Below are 22159 nucleotides of genomic sequence, written 5' to 3'. Positions count from 1 at the left end.
ATCTTGTTCCCAGATCTCTATGCTAAATGTCTGGCAGGCGTGCCATTTTGTTGCTTGTCCCCACTAGTATCATAACTTCAGCCTAGCTGCAGTGTTGGCTTTCCTTGATTGTTTGCCACTAGATTGCTATTGTTTTCAACAATGTCCATGGGCAAGTGTTTTCTAAGCTCTGCTCCAAATCCAATCGGCTCCTTCTAAGGACAAAGCTCCTACTCCTCACAAACTTCTCTGCCCCATTAGGACTCACTACAGAACTGAGTGAGGAAGATTGGAGAAGCCACTGGGTAAAATGACATGAAGGTTTGCTAGTTTTTCTTGAATAAATGCTTCTCAATATGATGTATGCCTTTTGGTCAATTTCTAGAGTCCTGAAGTGACTGTCTATGACAATTTTACATAGTCTTATCATTGCTTTTTAGGGAGAGGATTTGCTGAGCTCCTCAGTTATTCTGGAGGCCCCATCCCTTAACCAATATGTTCTTGAGTCCTTGTTATTTTTCTATTTTATTATTATAAAATATGTCAAGGAGAGCCCCCCAGATGGCTCAGCGGTTTAGCGCTGCCTTCGGCCCGGGGTGTGATCCTGGGGACCGGGGGTCGAGTCCCGTGTCGGGTTCCTAGCATGGAGCCTGCTTCTGCCTCTCTCTGTTTCTCAACTAAATAAATAAAATCTTTAAAAAAAATGTGTCAAGGATACTAGATTGAAAAATAAAATTAACCACACTAGAGTGAATAATATAATACTTTCGTGAAGTCAGTATCCATTTTTTTCCCCAGATCTTAACACTTCCTCTGTTTTTGGTATTCTGATGTTTAGATGTAGAATATGCTTATTTACTCTATTTGAATAGATTCAAGCTTGCCAAATATTAGAACTCATGCCTATCATTAATTCTGGCTAATTCTTATCCATACCTTTCAAATATTGCCTCTCCTGCCTTCTTGCTACTTTCTCCTATTGGAACTCTTATTAGTGAGATATTAATTTCTTCATTCTGAATCTCCCTTTTATAGTTATGATTGTTATGATAGTTATTTCTCTATATTATATTCAGCTCTTTCAGTTCAATATTCCTCTCTTTGACTGTGTCTAATTGGCTGTTTAACCCTCCCCCTGATTTTTTAACTTAAATTACTATATTTTTCAATTCTAGAAATTTTTAAAATTTTTAATCTTTCTTTCTTTTTTTCTTTAAGATTTTATTTTTTTATTCATAGACACAGAGAGAGAGGGGCAGAGACACAGACAGAGAGAAGCAGGCTCCACCACACAGGGAGCCCGATGTGGGACTCGATCCCGGGTCTCCAGGATCACACCCCAGGCTGCAGGCGGCGCCAAACCGCAGCTCCACCAGGGCTGCCCTTTCTTTTTCTTTCTTTCTTTCTTTCTTTCTTTCTTTCTTTCTTTCTTTCTTTCTTTCTTTCTTTCTTTCTTTCTTTCTTTCTCTTCTTTCTTCTTTCTTTCTTCTTCTTCTTTCCTTCTTTCTTTCCTTCTTTTTTTAGAGAAGTGAGAGAGGAGCAGAGGGAGAAAGAGAATCTTAAGTAGGCTCCACATCCAACATGGAACCTGATGTGGGGCTCAATCTCACAATCCTGAGATCATGACCTGAGCTGAAATCACGAGTCAGACACTCAAACAACAGAGCTACTGAAGCACCCAAATTTCAATTTATTTTCAACTCTTCTTGGTGTGGTATCATTTTTACATCTTCATTGTTTCTTAAATATTGTTAATCATTACAAACATAGTTTTTATCAGGGCACCCGAGTGGCTCAGTTTGTTAAGCATCTAACTTTGGCTGGGATCATGATTTCAGGGTCTTGGGATTGGGCCCTGCATTGGGCTCCACGCTCAATGCAAGGTCGGCTTCCCCCTTTCCCTCTGCCCCTTTTCCTGCTCAGGCTCACATGCTCATTCTCTTTATCTCCCAAATAAATAAAATCTTAAAGAAAAACATTTTTTTAATAAGCTTTTTTTTAAATTTATTTATTCAGAGAGAGAAAGAGACTGAGAGGCAGAGACACAGGCAGAGGGAGAAGCAGGCTCCATGCAGGGAGCCTGACTTGGGACTCCATCCTGGGTCTCCAGGATCAGACCCCGGGGCAGCAGGCGGCGCTAAACTGCTGCGCCACCGGGGGTGCCCAAAAAACATAGTTTTTATCTGAAAAATCCATTATCTCAAGTTCACAAAAGTATGATGCTGATGATGGTGTCTCTTGACTCTTGTTCATGAGGAATTGTCCTCATGCATTTTGGAAGATTAGATCAGGTACTCATCCGGAGCAGAGTTTTCTCCTTGCGAATGCTATGTGCCTTAGGTTGAGTTGTGTTTCCTCAGAGCAGTTTCATGTGTGCTTCTGCCAGGCACCCTCTATTGTTACTTAATTTCTCCACTTTGGAGCTTCTAGACTAAGCAGAGAATATAAATCCAAACTCCAAACTTTTATGAAGACAGGCCTGTGATTACTATGTCCCAGCAATGATTTATTTTTATCAAAGACACAAGTTGAGATACTCTCAAGCATTCTCTTTCTCTTCCTGCACAAGTGGATACTTTGTTTTGTTTTTTTCTGGCCTATCCTTTTTCTATGGGCCTAGCTCTGTTAAGAAGCCATTTTTTAAAAAGATTTTATTTATTTATTCATGAGAGATGCAGAGAGCAAGGCAGAGACACAGATAGAGGGAGAAGCAGACTCCTTGAAGGGAGCCCGATGTGGGACTCAATCCCCAGACCCAGGATCATGCCCTGAGTGGAAGGCAGACGCTCAACCGCTGAGCCACCCAGGCGTCCCAAGAAGCCACCCTTTTATTGAGGCCTGGAGGTATCATCTCCTTTACCTATATAGGCATTAATAGCCAATACCCAAAAAAAGACATCGCCCATTATTTTTTGACAATGATTATAAGACAGTACAATATGGTCATGGGGAGTTCAGGCCACACTGACTAAAAAATGCTTTATGAGGGATCCCTGGGTGGCGCAGCGGTTTAGCGCCTGCCTTTGGCCCAGGGCGCGATCCTGGAGACCCAGGATCGAATCCCACGTCGGGCTCCCGGTGCATGGAGCCTGCTTCTCCCTCTGCCTGTGTCTCTGCCTCTCTCTCTCTCTCTCTGTGACTATCATAAATAAATTAAAAAAAAAATTCTAAAAAAAAAAATGCTTTATGAAACCATTCTCCTCCCATCTATTTGATTCCAATAAAAAAAGTCACTGCCTTCCAAAGCCTTGCTAAATTAATGTAGCACTTACCACATTATAGCTACCAACACATTACTTTCCAGGCTATAAGATCTTTTATATGAAAGTGATTTGTGAGCTGTAAATATCTATGTTACTATGAATTATTATATGCTAAGAATGAGAGAAGGAAGAAAGAAACCCCAAACTTGTAGATTACTGACACCCCAGGTCCATTAGCCACCTCTCCTCATCCTATCCCAGAGTCACAAAGTCAGCTCACAAGCTTACTGCTTTTTTCAACTCTTTCACTTCTAGCCCCTGGGAATTTCTCTTACTTTTTCATGAGTCAGCTATCTGTTCCAAGAGATCATTGTTTTTTAGCATTTCAAGATGTTTCTCAGCCGGAAGGTTTCCAGGATTAAGTTTACATATTATTTTATTAGAACTACAACCTTTATAATGAGCTTGCTTACTAGTCATTGTTTCATGATTCATGTAATTAAATAATGTTTTACAAATACTGAAAGAAGATCCTTCCTTGTGCGGGTTGCACCACAGTACACATTAAAAGTATTTGCTTCAGATTTTCTTAGCCCAGTGCTTTTTAAACAAGAGCATGCCTCAGAATCACCTGGAAAGCTTAATAAAAACACAGACTGCTGAGCCTCATCCCCAGAGGTTCTGAATTAGTTTTTCTGGGGTGTGCCTGAGAATTTGCATTTCTAACAAGTTTTCAGGTGGTAGCAATGCTTTTGGTTCAGAGGACCAGACTTTAAGAACCACTGCCTTAATTTCTTTTTTAAGATTTTTTTATTTATTTATGAGAGACACAGAAAGAGCAGCAGAGACGCAGGACGAGGGAGGAGAAGCAGGCTCCATGCAAGTAGCCCAACGTGAGACTCGATCCTGGGAATCTGGGATCACGCCCTGAGCCAAAGGCAGATGCTCAACCACTTAGCCACCCAAGCATCCCAAAGAACCACTGTCTTAGCTCAACAGAGCAAGCCAGAAAAGTATTTTACAGAAATAAAAGATTCCTTTATTAAAATGGAAGCTCATATTCTATTTTTGCTTATATTTTCTAAAGAGGAAATTTATATTTCCTTCCACAGCCTGCAGTAGCATCCTAACTGGTAATATCTACTTCTGTTCTATCCATCCCTCATCCATTCTTCACCTAGCAACTGGCATGACCTTAAGTTGATTTCCTGCTTAAACCCTTAAAATGGCATCCCATTGCATGCAGAATAAAATCCAAAATCCTCACTTATCTCACATCTTCCAGGCATTGTTTTTTTCTTTGTTTCTAGAACTTTAAGTTCTATCTTGTCCCAGGAACTTTGCACTTGTAATTCCTCTTCCTAGAACACATTACTCCCTCGCGCTTAGTACTTCATCTCTCTGTTCCTTCCTTTTCTTCAAGTCTCATTTTATTTATTTTTTTTAAAGATCTTATTTATTTATTCATGAGAGACACAGAGAGAGAGAAGGCAGAGACACAGACAGAGGGAGAAGCAGGCTCCACGCAGGGAGCCTGACGTTGGACTCGATCCCGGGTCTCCAGGATCACACCTGGACTGAAGTCGGCGCTAAACCGCTGAGCCACCCCAGCTGCCCTCAAGTCTCATTTTAAATGTCACTCATCTTGAAGTCCACTCTCTGACCTCAATATTATTAAAGTCTGTAAGCTCTCCTAATTGGACTCTGAGCCCCACTGACACAGCTGTGTTCTGAGTCTTCCTTCTCAGGGGAAGCAGTGGGATTTCTACACTGTGACTATTGTGTTTAATCCAGATACACTGAGGTCTCCATATTTCTCCCAAGAGAAAAATGGTCCATCTGCACTGGGAAAGGAGAATATGTAACATCTGCAAATGCATTTCTTTCCTTTTTTTTTTTTTTAAGATTTTATTTATTTATTTACTTATTTATTTATTCATGAGAGACACACAGAGAGGCAGAGACACAGGCAGAGGGAGATGCAGGCTCCCCAAGGGGAGCTGGATGCAGGACTCCATCCCAGAACCCCAGGATCACGACGTGAGCAGAAGGCAGACACTTAACCACTGAGACACCCAGGTGCCCCAAATGCATTTATTTCTTTAACAGTTAGGAACAGTTCATTCATCAGTGTGAAAATAAGGTGAAAGAAGACTATGACAGGGCAGAAGAAACCAACGAAAGAGACTGAAATCTTCCTCTTCTCCCGTTGGGCTTTGTAGGCTGCAGCAACCGGGGCCAGTGACCCCCTCTGCTGGCTGCCCCACGTGCACAGTGAGGCCGTCTTGTGCAGGCCCCACCTGCTCCAAAGGTTGATGGATCCCACCTTGATGGAGAAGGTTGAAGCGTGAGTATAAAGCCTGACATTATGAAGAGTGCAATCTCTAACTATTCAGCGTCTTGTTCTCCTGTCATGGCCACCTAAAAGAAGTCTGGAAAGGGAAGGACCATCTAATTCTGGAATTCCCTTTTTTTTTTTTTTTCTTTTTTAATTCTGGAATTCCTAAAACAGAAAGTCCCTTGTCCCAGTTGTCACTGTTACAGTTCCCTGATTATTTGCTTAACAGTACAAGGCACATTCTGCTTTTTAGTTTTTTCTTTCTTTCTCTTTGTTTCTTTCTTTCTAGTAAATTCCATGCCCTGTGGGGAGCCCAACACAGAGCTTGAACACACGACCCTGAGATCAAGACCTGAGCTGAGATCAAGAGTTAGATGCTTAACCAACTGAGCCACTCAGGTGCCCTTGCTTTTTATTTTTTCCAATTGTTTATGTTGTAAAATACACATAAATTTTACCATCTTAACCATTTTTAAGTCGAATGTATATATTTCTTGTATACCTCTTTCTAACTCACACTGAAAGTTCCTTGAGAGTAGGCGTGAGCCCAGTCTGTCTTATTCACCATTGTATTCCCATAACCCAGGGAAGAGCTGGGAAACAGGAAGAGCTCAATAAATATGTGTTGAAGGAGTGAATGAGCATCATTTACCTGGAGCCCCACTGAGTAGAGAGGGTTAGGAAGAGCACAAAATAGGCACAGGCCAGAGAGCAGGGGACGATTTCTGCTCACGTCTCTGGGACTTCACCCGAGAATACATGTCACTCACACTTGGTGGTGGTAGCTAATGCGCAGAAAAGACCCAGGCTCTGGAGCTAGAAAAACCAGGCTTGGAACCCATTAATCTAAGGCAAGCAAAGTCAGTACACTCCATGGCTTCCTCATCTAAGAGTAAGGTTTGAAATAGCACCTACCCTCCAGGGTTGTTCTGAGGGTAGAAAGGATTACAGCCCTAGGCATATTGTCAGTTTCCAGCTAACAGGAGCTTGTTTTCTTTCTGCACTTCCCTAGCAAACTGCAGCCTGAGGGCAGGAGGACTCTTGACATTGCTCAGCTTCTCCTGAGTCAGAGCCACAGGGCACCCACAGGGGTCCCTCCTCCTCTTCCTGGAAGCCTTCCCTAACCCAGCAAGTCCATTTCTCCTACAGACTATCACAGTCCCCTGTGCCACCTTTTATCAAAGTTCTGGTCTTATATCACTGAAATGATCTGAGCCAAGCAGCTTCATGAGCCAGAACCACTGAGAGGCTGTTCGAGTACAATCAACCCAACAGGCCCTGGCACCCGGGGTATTTTGAGGTCCAAAAGAAATGGCCGGAATCAGGGCCTGCCATTAACTGGCTGTGACCTAGGGAAACTTACTTCTTGCTTCTACAGGGCAGTTTCTCTTTCAGAAAATGGAGATAAAAGTCACACCTACTTTCTACAGCACTGATTCCCAAACTGCAGGGAATCACCTGGGAGCCACTCCTAGAGTGTGATTCAGCAGGTCTCTGGTGCGGCCCAATAATAACGCATTATAAGCAGGTGCCCAGGTGTTAATGAGGTTTCTGGCTGGTGACACTTTGAAAGGCGCTGTTCTGGGAGGTTCCAAGTTGTTCCAAGAGTCTGATGTGAAACTCTTGGCGCAGCTCCCAGGTCAAGGCAAGCGAATGCTGCTACTACTATTTCTGCCCCGCAGACTCGCCTCCGGGCACCGGGTCCACTGGACAGGGCTGCCGCGACCACAGGACCAGAACCCACCGCGGGGTTTAGACGCCGCAGCCCCCAACGCTGGTGGGCGGGGCGGCTCCCGGGAGAAGGCGAGCGAGGGGTGGAGCCAAGCGTGCGCGTTGCTGCGCCTGCGTGCGCACAGGGAGGGGGCGTGGCTCCAGCTCCGGGCCGGAAGCAGGAGGCTGCAGGGGCGGGCCGGCTGGCGTCCCCTTTCCGGCTGGTCCCCATGGAGGCGCTGGGGAAGCTCAAGCAGTTCGATGCGTACCCCAAGACTCTGGAGGACTTCCGGGTCAAGACCTGCGGGGGCGCCACGGGTAGGCCGCGGCGGGGCCGGGGTCGCGGGGACAGAGGTGTCCGAGAGGCTGGCCGGGACTCCCGGACCCAGCTCGGCCTATGGGGGGGCTTGAGAGAGTGAGCAGAGGCCCTTCTGACCCTCGCTCCCTTCCCTGCAGTGACCATTGTCAGTGGCCTTCTCATGCTGCTACTGTTTCTGTCCGAGCTGCAGTATTACCTCACCACGGAGGTAAGGGGCGGGGCTAGTACGTGGGCGGGGCTTGGCATTTTAGGGAGGAGAGTAGGGAAGGAGAAGCATGGGTGTCAAGTTTTACTGAAGTAGTGCTGCTCCAGGTGCATCCTGAACTCTACGTGGACAAGTCACGGGGAGATAAACTGAAAATCAACATCGACGTGTTTTTTCCGCACATGCCCTGTGCCTGTGAGTACCCACCAGGGGTGGGAGTTGCAAGTTCTCAGGTGGGCTTCCAGCTGCACACCTCCACCTTGGGTTCTGGACCGGACCCCTGGACAACCTTCTTCCCCTAATCCATTGGTGCCCCAAGACAGTCCCAGCATCCCCTTACCCTCCAAAACCCAGATTCCTCCCTTGCCCTTAGGTTCCCAGTACCTTACCCTGACTTCCTGCTTCCAGATCTGAGCATCGATGCCATGGATGTGGCTGGGGAACAGCAGCTGGATGTGGAACACAACCTGTTTAAGCAACGGCTAGATAAGGATGGCATCCCCGTGAGCTCAGAGGCCGAGCGTCATGGTAACTGTGGGGAGGAGGCCAGATCTTAGATCCCAGAGCTGGACATGCCCAAGCCCTTCTTTCTGGGATGTGGCCGACCAACTGACAAATGAAGCGGCTAAGACCCAGAGAAGTCAAGTGGCTTGCTTAGGGTACCCCAGTTATTAAGAATCAGAGTGGCCTGAAATCCAAGCTTCTGGCCTCTGTATATTGAGTAGAGTACTCTAGTTGGCTATCATCTTCAGCAGTCTCCAGTCCTACCCATCACAGTTGAGTAACAGAAGGTTGAGGTTGGGTCTTATGTGCTCTTGCCTTGGCAGAACTCATCTAGATGGACCCACATTTCTCTGGGTGTTTGCTTCCCCATCGTTAGCTGAATTCAGTCCTTAATGCTCTTCCCCTTTGGAATGCAGGATGCCTTCAGGTTAAATTTACATTCTTGAGTTAGATTGCCTGAATTCAGATGTAACTTTGTCTCTTACAGTCTACGGCCTCAGCTGTAAAGTGGTGATAAACCATGCTACCCACCACATTGAATTACCAGATCAAATGAAGTCATATATGTATGATGCCTGGTATAGAGTGGCTCTTCACCCTAGGTTCCTTTCCTGCTTTTAGGTGGCCTCACAACACCTATATTAACTCAGCTTCCCACCATAGCAAAACCCTCCTCAAAGCTATGATTTCTCATACCTTAGGGATTGCTATTTTGTGAGCTTTATCAGTTGTTTATTCACAGATATATTTTGAACACCAGTAAAACCAGAAAATTTGCTGTAGGATTGGATATTGTGCATAAGAGAGCAGAGTCAAGGTTGATTCCAAGGTTTTTGGCCTGAACAAATGATTGACTTGCAATAAGCATGACCAGAGAAGAAAAAGATAATTTGTTGTATTATATATCTGCTACCGTGTAACAAATTACCCTCAAAATTAGTGGCTTAATAGGACAAACATTTGTTTTTTCAGTTTCTGTGGGTTAGGAATTCAAAAGTGATATGGTTGGATGGTTCTGGCTTAGGGTCTCTTATGATATTGCAATCAAGCTGTTGGAGCTACAGTCATCTTGCAGGCTTGACTAAGGCTGGAGGATCTGCTTCTAAGGGAGCTCATGCATAAGTCTATTGGCAAGATGCCTCAGTGCCTTCACCACATGCACCTCTAGGAAGAGCTACTTGCATGTCCTCACAACATGGCATCTGGCTTCTACTTTTTTGTATGTGATCTGGGAGAGCACAAAGTAGAAATCACAGCTTCTTTTGTGATCTTAGAAGTTGGACACCATCATTTTTGCAATACACAAATGGTTACACAGATCAGCACTATTCATTATGGGAGGTAGGGCTACATAAGGATGTGAATACCAGGAGGTGGTGGTCATTGGGGACTTCTTGGGAACTGGTCCCACAGGGAAGGATGAGAATTTGGGGGTAGATTTCATGTTTGAGGCATATTAAATTAGGGATGCCCATTTTATGCCCTTATGATGTTAAGGAGGCAGTTAGATGTACCAGTCTAGACGTTAGAGAAAGGCTGGAGAAATAAATATAGGAGTTATCAGCATGCAGATGGTATTTAAAGCCATTGGACTAAAGAGAAAACCTAGGGAGTAAATGTAAGTAGAGGGAGGTCTAGAGACTGTACCCTGAGCTCCTCCAATATTTAGAAGTCAGGAAATGAGGATCCAGGATTGAAGATTAAGAGCCATTAAGGTAGAAGAGAACCAAGAGATGTTGCAAAAGCCAAGTGGAGGAAGAGTTTCGAGAAGAGAGGGTAAGCAACTGTCAAAAACCACTGATAGTCCAGTAAAAGGAGTAAGAGTTGACCATTGCGATTGGCAACATGGAGGCCAGTGGAGACTTTAAAAAGAATAGTTTTGATACTGTTAAGGATGAAAATCTGATCAAAGAACAGAAAAGGAAATAGAGACATTGAGGAAAAACAACGCTTTCAGGAGTTTTGCCATAAGAGAGAGCAGAGAAAGTGTGGGGGGTGGCAGAGAATGCAGGTGGCATAGTGGATTTGGTGGGGAGATGAAATGGGTTCTCTTGCTTCTCTGTTCTTCACGGAAATTGAGAGCAAGATCATTAGCTAAGAATGAAGAAAGGGAAAGGGATTTTGGAAGCCTAAGATGAGAGGGAAAGATACAAATTAGTCATCCCAGAGAATGGGCAAGTGAGCTGATTAGCGAGATGAAGTAAGATCGCCAGACAGTCTTAAGGGAGGCACAGGCAAGTAGGCACAGAATTGAATTTAACTAGGGCTTGGGTTTTGCTAGGGTTGTACAACACGAGAGAGGAACAGATGGGTTCTGGTTATGTGCAAGAGAAGAATTAGAGTAGTGGACCATGGAATTTATTATCCAGCTTTGTCAAGATATAATTGAAATATAACATTGTGAGGGCACCTGGCTGGCTCAGTTGGTTAAGTGTCCTACTCTTGATCTCAGCTCAGGTCTTGATCTCAGGGTCATGGATTCAGGCCCCATTGGAGCCTACTTAAAAAAAGAAAGAAACGTAACACTGTGTAAATTTAAAGTGTACCATGTGATGATCCGATTACATATATATTATGAAATGATTACCCCAGTATGGTTAGCCGACACATCCATCACTTCACATAGTTAACCTTTTTTGTGTGTGTGGTGAGAACATTTAAGATTTACTCTCTTAGCAACTTTCAAGTATACAATAAAGTATCGTTAACTATAGTCACCATCCTGTACATTACATCCTAGAATTTATTTCATCTTATAACTGGAAGTTTGTACACTTTGACCAACATCTCCCAGCCCCTACCTCCCAGCCCCTGGCAACTACCATTCTATTCTCGGTTTCTATGAATTAGGCTTTTTTAGAATCCACATATAAGTGACAGCATAAAGTTGTCTTTTTCTGTTTTATTTCACTTAGCGTATGTCCTCAAGGTTTATCCATGTTGTTGCAAATAACAGGATTTCCTTCTTTTTAATGGCTGAATGATACTCCATTATGTGTATACACATTTTCTTTATCTGTTCATCTGCTGATGGACACTTAGATTGTTTCCATGTCTTGGGTGTTGTAAGTAATGCTGCAAAGAACATGGGACTGTAGATACCTATATGAGATAGGATTTTTTTTTTGGGGGGGGGGGGAGATATATACCCAGAAGTGAGATTGCTAGAACATATGGTAGTTTTTTTAATTTTTCAAGGAACTTCTGTACTGTTTTCCATAGTGGCTGCACCAATTTACATTCCTACCAACAGTGCACAAGGGATCCCATTTCTCCACATCTTTGTCAATAATAGTTATATCTTTTTTTTTTTTTTTTTTTTAAGTAGGCTCCGTACCTAATGTGGGGCTCAAATTTACAATCCCAAGATCAAGAATCACATTTTCTACTGAATGAGCCAGCCAGGCACCCTAATACTAATTATTTCTTTTTTTTTAAGTTAAATTTATTTTTGAAGATTTATTTATTTATTCATGAGAGACACGCAGAGGGAGAAGCAGGCTCCCTGCAGGGAGCCTAATGTGGGACTGGATCCTGGATCCCGGGATCACGCCCTGAACCGAAGGCAGACGTTCAGTATTGAGCCACCCAGGCGTCCCTTACTTCTTGTTTCTATTTATTTATTTATTTTGGATAATAACCATTCTAACAGGGGGTGGTATCTTATGGTTTTGACTTGCATTTCTCTGATGATTAATGCTGTAGAGCTCTTTTCCATTCATCTGTTGGCCATTTGTATATGTTCTTTTGAAAAATGACTATTCAGGTCCTTTGCCCGTTTTAAATTAGGTTGCTTGCATGTTTGTTTGTTTTGCTGTTGAGCTGTAGGAGTTCTTTATATATTTTGGATGTTAACCCCTTATCAGATATATCATTTGTGAATATTTTCTTGTATTCCATTGGTTGCCTTGTCATTTTGTTAACTGTTTCTTTTGATGTGCAGAAACTTTTCATTTTGATGTAGTTCCATTTGTTTATTTTTGCTTTTGTTACCTGTACTTTTGGTGTCATAACCAAAAAATTATTGCCAAGACCAACGTCAAGGAGCTCTTTCCTTATTTTCTTTTAGGAGTTTTACAGTATCAAGTCTTACATTTAAGTCTTTAATCATTTCAAGTTAATTTTTGTGAGTTGTGTAAGATAGGGGTCCATTTTCATTTTTTGCATATGAATATCCAGTTTTCCCAGCAGCATCTATTGAAGAGAGATAGTCCATTCCCCATTTGGACCATGGAATTTAAATAAGGAGGGAATTGAGGGCATGCGGGTGTGATAGTGTCACTGTTGTCAAAGAATTGGTTTCTGGGTACTGGAGATAGTGAGCTGGGAAAATAAGGGTAAGTAGTTGGAGATTGGGATCCTTGAAATTGAATTGTAGAAGGTTTGCAGTCATTGGAAATAACAAGGTCTAGCTGTGTGTGTGTGGAAATGAAGGGAGATGATAATGAGATGACAAGATACAATGACTGTTGGAAGTAAGGAGGTCAGGGTATTGAATATTGAAATCTGCAGTGAGGAGGTAGTTACTGGCAGGGGGTTGGTGTGGAGAGGTCTGAGGAGCACCACCAAGAGGTAGCTAAAGGCATACGCTTCGGAACTGGGTCTGAAATCTGCCACTTACTGTGTCACAAAGCCACTTCTTGTCTCTGAGCCTCTGTACCTTTGCAAGTATAATGCAGATGATAATAATCCCCAGCTTCATAGGGTCTGCGTCTGGGTAAAAGGAGACATTCTGCACAGCAACCTATAGTCAGCTAACATTTAGCATTTGCTGTTACTGTTTCATGACTAGTACTTATTTAAGGAAATAATATATGTGTGGAAGTGCTTAGTGAATGACACATAGTGTGCACCATATAAATATTAGCTTTTTTTTTTAAAGATTTTATTTTTTTGAGAGAGAAGTGATGGGGAGGAGCAAGGGAGAGGGAGAAACAGACTCCCCTCTGAGCAGGAAGCCTGACACAGGGCTTAATCCCAGGAGCCAAAAGCAGTTGCTTAACCAACTGAGCCACCTAGGTGCCCCAATATTAGCTATTACTATGGCTTTTATTATTCCCAAGCCACAGGGCTTGTGCAGGGATCAGGGGTGCAGATTTCACTCTTTCTGCTCCGAGCTGATGCCCCTACCTCTGCCCTCCCCTTAGAGCTCGGGAAAGTCGAGGTAAAGGTGTTTGACCCTGACTCCTTGAACCCTGATCGCTGTGAGAGCTGCTACGGTGCCGAGACAGAAGACATCAAGTGAGCCAGACCCTGGGGGGGCCGGGTTGGGGGTGCTGTGTGTCAACCATCCTCAGCCTGTGTCAGACTGCAGCTGGGGAAGAAGTTGGACCAAGAGTTTAACAGAGATGGGGTGCGCACCTCAGTCACTGATCCTCGTGCAAGTAGCTGGGGCTCTGTGGCCAGGCCCTGCGTGAGGCCACAGCAGGGAATGAGGCTGAAGTCCCCACTCTGGTTCACAGGTGGTCTCTAGAGTCCAGATGCCTGGGTTCCACCCTTGTGTCCTTGAGCAAAGCCACATAATTAACCTCTCTCGTGAAGGGGGATGATGATAACACCCATGACAGTCACATCAGGATGAGCCGTGTAGTGTATGTAAAGCCCTGAGCTTGAAGGCCCAGCCCAGGTAATTCAGCCCTTGATATATGGCCACTGCTGTTATGTTCCTCAGGCCCTGGCCCCTGAGAAGCAGGTCTAGGGTAGGGCCTGGGAATATGTATTTAATATTTTTTTGCATTGTGGTAAAGTATATGTGACTTCTAAGACTTACCATTTTGACTGTTTTCACTTGTACAATTCAGTGGCATTAACTACATTTAACTGTTGTGGAACCATCACCGTGCTATGTCCTAAAACTTTTCATCATCACAAACAGAACGGGAATGTGTATTTTTAAGAGTCCTGCTCCCTCCGAGGGCACAGAGTTTGAGAACATTTGGTGGTCAGGGACGCAGTTGGTAGAGGCTTCACTAGCGGACAGAACCACTCTATGTCCCAAGGTACCAACTCTGTGTCTGTGCTTCTGTGACGCTCTCACTCCCCACCCCCCACTGCCCCCCACCCTTCCACAGGTGCTGTAACACCTGTGAGGATGTGCGGGAGGCCTATCGCCGTCGGGGTTGGGCCTTCAAGAACCCAGACACTATTGAGCAGTGCCGGCGAGAAGGCTTCAGCCAGAAGATGCAGGAGCAGAAGAATGAAGGCTGCCAAGTATATGGCTTCTTAGAAGTCAACAAGGTACAGGAGGGACTATGGCGGAAGAGGGCCAGCCGAACTATGGATCGGCCTGTTCCACTGTGAGCCCAGGGCCCACTCAGGCCCTCAGGAGAGAGAGGGGAGGGAGGAGATGGCTGGAGAATGAGCAGGAATGTCCCCTACAGGTGGCTGGAAACTTCCACTTTGCTCCCGGGAAGAGCTTCCAGCAGTCTCACGTGCACGGTGAGTAAGCCTCAAACCCTGGGAGCCCAGGCAAGTTTGAGCGCTGCTTCACCTGCCCAGGTTGTGTGTCTTTGGCCTGAAGGAGACCCTCAGCTCGGGGCAGCAATTATAAGAGCACAGGCTGAGGAACCAGACTGCCTGGGTTCAGTTTCAGACCTTACCGGCTGTGTGAAACTTTGAGCAAGTTTCTTAACCTTTTTGAGCTTGTTTCCTACTTTATAAAATGGACAGGCAAGTCCTTCTGTCCTGGGGTGCTGGTGTCAATGAAGGGCAGCATAAGCCCAGCTGTGGAGGGCGTTTGTTCCAAAGGTAGCCCCCCAATATCAAGTGAGCTGTATGGAAGGCCTTGGGGTCAGCAGAGCTGGATTGGAGTGCAGGTTCACCCACTTCCTGAGAGTTATATCAGATTTGGGGGCCATTGAGCCCTACTCGGTTTCTTCTCCTATGAAATGGGGCTGAAGATACTAGTACCTCCCTCACACGGTTGTCCACAGGGATGAACTAATGGAATTTATTTTCATTCATTTATTCATTTGTATATTCGCTAGATATTTAGCAGTCACTGTGTGCCCCCTTGTAGCCTGGGTGCTAACAATACAGCTCTGAACAAAACAGTCCTGGTCCTCAACATTCTAGTAAAGAAACAGACTGAAAACAAGTATGTGAAATATATGGACTCTCAGGTGCTATTAAGTACTATGAACCAAAGGAAGGCAGGGTAAAGAGGACGGAGGCGAGGGGCTCTAGGGGATGGTAGGAGTGTGCTGTCATGTATCCAAATCTCTGAGCTGGGAACTGGCTTGGCGAGTTGGAGGCACAGAAAGAAGGGGGGGCGGTGGTACACAGCAAGCTGGTGCTGGCGGTGTGCTCAGTGATGAGGTGAGCCAGCTAACAGGGCCACATCCCTGTGCTCTGAAGGGCACCCCAGGGACAAGAACTTTTAGCCTCCATGAGACGCGGAGCCATCCTAGGGCTCTGAGGAGGTGCTACATGAGGGGACCTGACTCTGCAGAGGTAGGCTGCTCTCTTGTCTGGATGAGGTTGCCCTGGAGGTGAGGGTAGGCGGAGAGGAAGAGCTCCAAGGACTGAGCAGTGTGCCTCCAGATCAGAGGATGAAGGTGGGCATGGGGAGGGAGCAGCCGCTGAGACCCGTAGGAGCGCTGGTCAGATGAGAATGCCAGCCAAGACATGGTGTCCTGAAAGCCCTCAGATGGAGGTGTTTCCAAACCCAGATCAGATGCTTCTGGACAACAAGTAAGAGTTGCCCACTGGGTGTGTGACAGGACAGTGGTCATTGTGACCTTGGCAGCAGTTTTCATGGAGTGATAGGGAGCACCTGCTATGTGGCTCAGGAGGGACAGGTTGTGGAGTTGGAGTGGGTGAGTAAGCACCTCTCTTCTGTGGAGTTCGCTCTAAAGGGAGGAGAGTGGGCTGAAGCTGGATGGAAATGTTGGGCTTGAGGGAGATGTGTGAAGTCACCATAGATTAAATGCTATGGGAGTAGTCTACTACGTAGAAAGCCAGAGTCATGCTCCAAGTGGGAGGGACAGTCGCTGGAGTGAAACCCTTGAGAAGGAAAAAGAGGACAAAATCGAGTGCTGTAGAAGCGTAGAAAGCCCAAACCTGGTGACAGGAGGAAAGGCAAATGAAGTTGGTACAGGCAGGATGCCTGGTGATGAGGAGATTGTGGGGAAGGGTGATGGGGTTGTGAGGAGAGAGTTGTGGCCAGAGGCTGGAGCCACCAAGGAGAAGCGCTTCTGTGTGGATCTCTTAAGTGATGAAAATGAGAAAGGAGAGTTGGTATAGTTTGCCACGAGCTGCAAAGCTGGGGATTTGGGGGGCAGCTCGAGGGACAGTGATCTGGAAGTGATATTAAGGAGCAAGGCGTCACTTCAGGCCATGGAGGAGGGTAAGTGTGGGGAAGAATTTGTCACCCCTGAGGAGGCTGCCGGGAAAAGGATCTTTCCATGAGAAGAGGGCCAGGCTGCAGTTGGGGTGACAAGGTGAGTGTAAGGAGTAGAGGTTGAAAATATAGGGGTTTCACTGATGAGATGTAGGGGCCCCTGGGAGGGCTGGGAGTCGGGATGGTGTTAGGGGACCTGCAGAGCCAGTGTGACAGCAGTCTAGGGGTGAGAGATGAGCGGCAGTCCTGAGCTGCCCAGGGGCTGTAGTGAGCAGGAGTAATAGGAGAGCCCCGCTGGTGCGGAAGACAGTGTGTGGGGTGAGGCAGAGTGTGGGTCAGGGATGGGAGGTGGGCCTGGAGGGGGTCGAGAAGGGTGGTCTCACTGGGACTGTGGGAAGATGGTCACTGTGGAGCTGTTGGCATGGGGCCTGGAGGCACTCGGGAGGAGGCAGTGGGCTGGCAGGCCCCAACAGCCTCTCCACTCCCACACTTGGGCTGCTGTCAGAGTCAGGGAGCCCAGGGCAAGGGGTGGTCTGTGTCCTGGGAGGATGTTTAAAATACAAAGCTCTGATTGCCTGAGGCCAGATAATCTGGCTAGATTGAAGGTTTGGGAGCTAGATCCTGACATCCTTGTTGCTTGGAGGAGGAAGCAGGAATTATAAAGTTCACCAAGTACTTTTCCGTCTTAGATCCTACCTGGTCCTCAGGACAGCCCTTTGTAGAGATCGCTGAAGCCCAGAGAGGGCAAGTGACTTGCCCAAGGTAACACAGCTAGGAAAGTGGTCTATTGGCTCTAAGTCTTTTATTCTTCTCAGGCCACCATACTTCTGCCCTCAAGAGCCCCTGCATTCACTGGCTAGGGAAGAGTCTCCTGGGGATGGGACCAGGAGGAGGCTTGTTGGCTGGTTCCACACCCTGCTGCCGAGGCAGGAATACTCCAGGCTTCCTTTCTACCATGTCTCTTACTCCATAGTTCTCATTGTGAAGCTCTCAATCTTTTTTCTCTTCCTCCCCTCTCTCTCCTTCCCTACCTCATGCTGCAGTACATGCTGTGGAGAGTAAGTGGCCCTGCCCCGCCAGGGAGGCCAAGCCCCGGCTTCTGGGGCACCCTACCCTCCCAGGATGGGGGGAGGTTTGGACAGGCCTGGGATTGGGGTCTTACTTTTCAGGTAGGGTTCCTTGAAGCAGAAATGATCAGGACCAGAGGGCAGGAAGCACTTGTTCTAGAATAGACGGTACAGGGTACCCATGGCATTTCCTTTGAGGGCTCTGAGGGTAGGGGCCAAGGGGCCAGGGAAAGTGCTTGGACAGCATTCTGAGGGCCCACTTCGCCTTGTCAGTGATTGGCCATCAGCTGTGTTTAGTGAGAGACGAGAGTCAGCAGGGTTTGGCTCCTGAGGTACAAGCAGGGACTGGGCAAGAGTGGAAACCTGGGAGATGCCCGTAGAGGGCTCCCTGTATATGTTGGGAAGGAAGTGGGGTCTGTGTTCTTAAGGCCCGAGGAGGGCATGGACTTGCACACAGGCCCAAGACAGGCCTGACGGGCTGCCCTCCAGCAGGGCCAGGCTGGGGGGATGAAGGGCCGAAGAGGAGCTGGGCAGTCATACTCAGGGAGGGGTGAGGAGGCCCGAGCGAGGACACTGAGGGAGGCAGGAAGCCAGTCCTGCTCCACCCGGTGACACATTCTCCCTTCTCTCCTAGTCCATGATTTGCAGAGCTTCGGCCTCGACAACGTACGTACCAGCCAGAAGCCGTGCAGGCGGATGGGGTGGGAGTGGTTGCTGCTTCATGTGTCCACAGGGATGACTGGGGAAGGGGGCACAGATAAAAAGATCCCGTATTCTATCAGAGGATAGGTCTGAGGGTCAGGAACTGAGATCTGCACAGGCCAGAGGTGGGTGATGGGGCCAGGAGCGCCCTGGGCAGAGACCCCCTGGCAAAGTCAGGAGGGAGTGGAGCACCTCTCAGACCCCGCCCAGGCTGGTGTGGGGGGTGAGGCTGGAGAGGTTGGTGGGGACTCTGGTCAAGCAGTAGTCGGTCTTCCTCCTGAGAGCGATGCAAGCTGTTGGCCCTTTAACCAGGATCATGATATAATCAGATTTGCAGGTTTTTAAAGATCCCTCTAAGGACTGAGGTTGATAAAGTTTGGAGCAGGATAGGAGTCGGAGCTGGGAAATCTGGGGCGCTTCTAGGCTGGGCTTCCCTGGCCTGAGACTCCCAGGCAAAGTGGGCCTCTGCCATACGGAGTCGGTGCCCAGTCTTTATGTGCCTTGTGTTTGGATGCAGCCGGAGCCTCAAACTGTGGAGGCCCAGAGGCTGTGAACTCTGTGAGAAAGGAGTTCCCGGTGGGGCGTGGGGGTGCCTGTGTTGGTCACATCTCCCAGGCAGGACCTCTTCCTCCTTCCCCCATCTCCCCACACCCCCTCCCCAGAGCCAGGTACCCCTGTCTTGTGCTGAACTACAGAACTTCCGATGGGATGAGGGCTGTTGGGGCCTTGAGCGCTTGAGGCTCACGTGTTGGTGTTGATTGCAGATCAACATGACCCACTATATCCGGCACCTGTCATTTGGGGAGGACTACCCAGGCATTGTGAACCCCCTGGACCGTACCAACGTCACCGCACCCCAAGGTACCAGCCTAGAAGGTGGCCCCCAGCTGCCAAAGCCCTGTCCAGCACTCATGCCCAGTGCTCTCTTCTCCCTGCAGCCTCCATGATGTTCCAGTACTTTGTGAAGGTGGTGCCCACAGTGTACATGAAGGTAGATGGAGAGGTGAGTCTGCAGGAGCTTGGGTATCCGAGTCCCTCCTGGTGCCAAGCACTTGAGTCCTGTCAACCTGGGAAGTGGGGTGCTGCTCTTCTCCCCAGCTGATGGATGACAAGCTGACGTGCAGGGGCAGTAGGTGATGGGACCCCCACAGCCAGAGTGCAGGCCCCGGGCTGTCAGGCTTGAGAGCACTTGTGCTTTCTACTTGCCCAGACTGCCTCCATCCATTCCTCTGGTGCTCACTGTCCACATGGTCTGCCTGGGCTGGGAGCTCACCCTTCCTGGGTCCCCTCCTTCCCTTTCTACTGTGGCCAGTGGAGCAGCATCTTGGCAGACGGGAAGTCAAGCCTGGCCTTGCCAGGAGTTCGTGGTGTGCGGTCTTGGAGAGTTGCTTCCCATCCCTGAACCCCTGCTGAGAGAACCCTCTGCATGTAGCTGGATTGGTAAACTGTAAAGAGCTGGTGACCAAGGAGAAGCTGAGATGGTGAGGCTGGCTGAGAGAGTGTCCGGGGGTTCCCTAGGCCTTGAGGTGTTCACTAGCAACCGGGGCCTTGTTTTCCCTCCCGCACAGTGCAGGCACCGCATATGAGGGGCAGGAACAGGCATAGGGCTGGGGGGCTTGGGAGCCAGGTCACAGACTCAGCCCTGGCCCTGACTCCCTTCCTGTCCCAGGTGCTGAGGACAAATCAGTTCTCTGTGACCAGACATGAGAAGGTCGCCAATGGGCTGATGGGTGACCAGGGGCTTCCTGGAGTCTTTGTGCTCTATGAGCTGTCACCCATGATGGTGAAGCTGACAGAGAAGCACAGGTGAGGGCAGGGGTGACGGAGAGGGGCCTGGGGCTTCAGGGAGGAGGGGTACCTGTTAACACCCGCCCCTGGCACCCACCCTGTCCCTCCACCAGGTCCTTCACACACTTCCTGACGGGCGTGTGCGCCATCGTTGGGGGCATGTTCACAGGTCAGAAGCTCTAGGCTGGCTGGGGCTGGGGCTGGGGTGTGGCAGAGAAGATAAAGCCTGGGCTTCCTGCCAGAGTTGTGGTGGGGGGAAGGAGGGGCACCTCAGCAGCCAAGGGGAGATGCTGGCCTAGCCGGTTAGGTGAGTTGGCTCTGGGGTCCAGCCACGTGCTGGGTGAGTGCCAGCCTCTATCTCTCTCCCCAGTGGCTGGACTCATCGATTCGCTCATCTACCACTCAGCTCGAGCCATCCAGAAGAAAATTGATCTTGGGAAGACAACGTAGTTGTCTCCTTCCCCCTCTGTTGTTCCCTTCTCCTGTTTCTCTTTGGCCCTGTGGTCATTTCCCAGCCTCGTCCCCACGCACCCCCACTCCGTCGTTCTGAGCCCAGGTTGATAAATCTATTAATTGTGATAGTACTCACTGGTCTCCGTGTGCTTCTTGTATCTGACCAGAGCCTAGAAACAACCCCTCATTCAGCCACTTACTGAAAGCAGTCAGGACTGACAGATTGGGCCAGATGCCCTCTGGGAGCCCCACATAGACATCCCCTGGCTAATAGGGCTTTATTCAAACCTGACAGATGTCCACCCCACGGCCCTATCCTCAGTCCCTCCTCTGCACTGGTCTTTGGGCCTTTTGGGTCCAGCTCCAGGGCTGAGATGGACCTTTCCCATATGAGCTTCCTGGAGCCACTGTGGCCCTCAGGATCATGAGTGGCTGACCCCAGTGGTACTAGGGCCCTGGGTGCAGGCTGGGGCTTGTCACCTCTTCAGTGAGGGCTAAAGCCAGGGCTTCTCCCTGCTACCCTGGGCTCAGTCTACTGAGAGGGGTCCAGCCAGGTTGGGTTGAGTCTCCTAGGTGGAGGCAGAACTAAAAACTTGGAGAGATGGGAGCAATGGCCACTGTGGAGCTGGGCTGGCATCAGACCCCCAGCTCTGGGTCTCCTCAGGGTTTCCCTTTACAGCCCCGAATACGTGCAGAACCAGGCCCAAGACCCCACCATGCTGCAGCCCAGGGAAGCAAGGATGTTGCCAGCTGGTCAGTTTCTCAGGGAGTGTCTGGGTAAGATACTGGAAGCAGGAATAGAGAAGACAGGAAGCAAAGTGGGATGATGAGAGCAACATCTCTAGAGGCAGACTGGCCTCTGATCCGGCTCTGATGGTATCACTCATGAGCTGTGTGGCCTTGGCCAGGTCTCATCTAGAAATTGCAAAACGTATTGCCGCTGTAGTGAGTCTTGGTTTTTTGGTCAGCTGGAAACCATTCCTACTTGTGAACAGTATCCCAAATTTCCCCTGGGCACCTCCCTATCTTCTCACCTTCTGTATTGGGGAGGAGGTTTGATTTCCCACCCTAAGCTCCAGGGAGGCCCCCAGTCAGCATAGCGCATCCCCCTGGCCACAGTGAGCCAGGGCATGCCAGGGCTGTGTCAGGACTGGGAAAGTTTGCTTCTGGATATGAATGTGGGAAGACATGAGGTTGGTGCCGCCATACTACAGTCCTGAGGGGGCGGATTGTCTACAAATGAGCTGGCCCCCAGAGGACAGCAGAGCTGAGCCCAGAGGCAGAGAACCAGTCCTAGGGACATTGCTTGAATCCCATGACAAGTCGCCAGTTAAACCCTGGGAATTGCAAACCCCCCAAATCCCTTTCTGCTTTAGCCATTTTGGGTTGGGATTTCTATCACTTGCACCCAGAAGTGTGCTGAGAGGGCTGCTGTCAGAGTTGATGAATAAACAAGCTAATGAAGTATGGAAAGTGCTTAGCTGTCACAGGATGGTAGAAGCCATAGGCAAGTTAAGTGAAAGGGACCCAGCCGTTGTCAGGAGTGGGAG

At 48.2% G+C, this 22159-nt stretch overlaps 1 protein-coding gene across 2 annotated transcripts; it reads left to right on the top strand.

Moving 5' to 3' along the window:
* The first annotated feature begins 7390 nt into the window (after positions 1-7390).
* Positions 7391-20740, top strand: ERGIC3 (ERGIC and golgi 3). Of its 2 annotated transcripts, XM_041733287.1 has the most exons (14): positions 7391-7548; positions 7687-7757; positions 7862-7949; positions 8163-8282; positions 13406-13499; positions 14330-14495; positions 14639-14696; positions 17643-17657; positions 18301-18332; positions 19133-19229; positions 19307-19371; positions 20038-20174; positions 20270-20325; positions 20527-20740. In XM_041733287.1, exons 1-14 carry the CDS (start codon positions 7461-7463, stop codon positions 20604-20606), a joined length of 1167 nt encoding a protein of 388 aa, XP_041589221.1. In that variant the 5' UTR covers positions 7391-7460; the 3' UTR covers positions 20607-20740. The 2 variants fall into 2 exon arrangements, with proteins under 2 accessions (XP_041589221.1, XP_041589222.1); XM_041733288.1 differs by lacking the exon at positions 17643-17657.
* Positions 20741-22159: the final 1419 nt, after the last annotated feature.

This window comes from Vulpes lagopus, chromosome 18 (genome assembly GCF_018345385.1).
Source record: "Vulpes lagopus strain Blue_001 chromosome 18, ASM1834538v1, whole genome shotgun sequence".
NCBI lineage: Eukaryota > Metazoa > Chordata > Mammalia > Carnivora > Canidae > Vulpes > Vulpes lagopus.
This window is presented reverse-complemented; position numbering and strand designations above follow the sequence as displayed.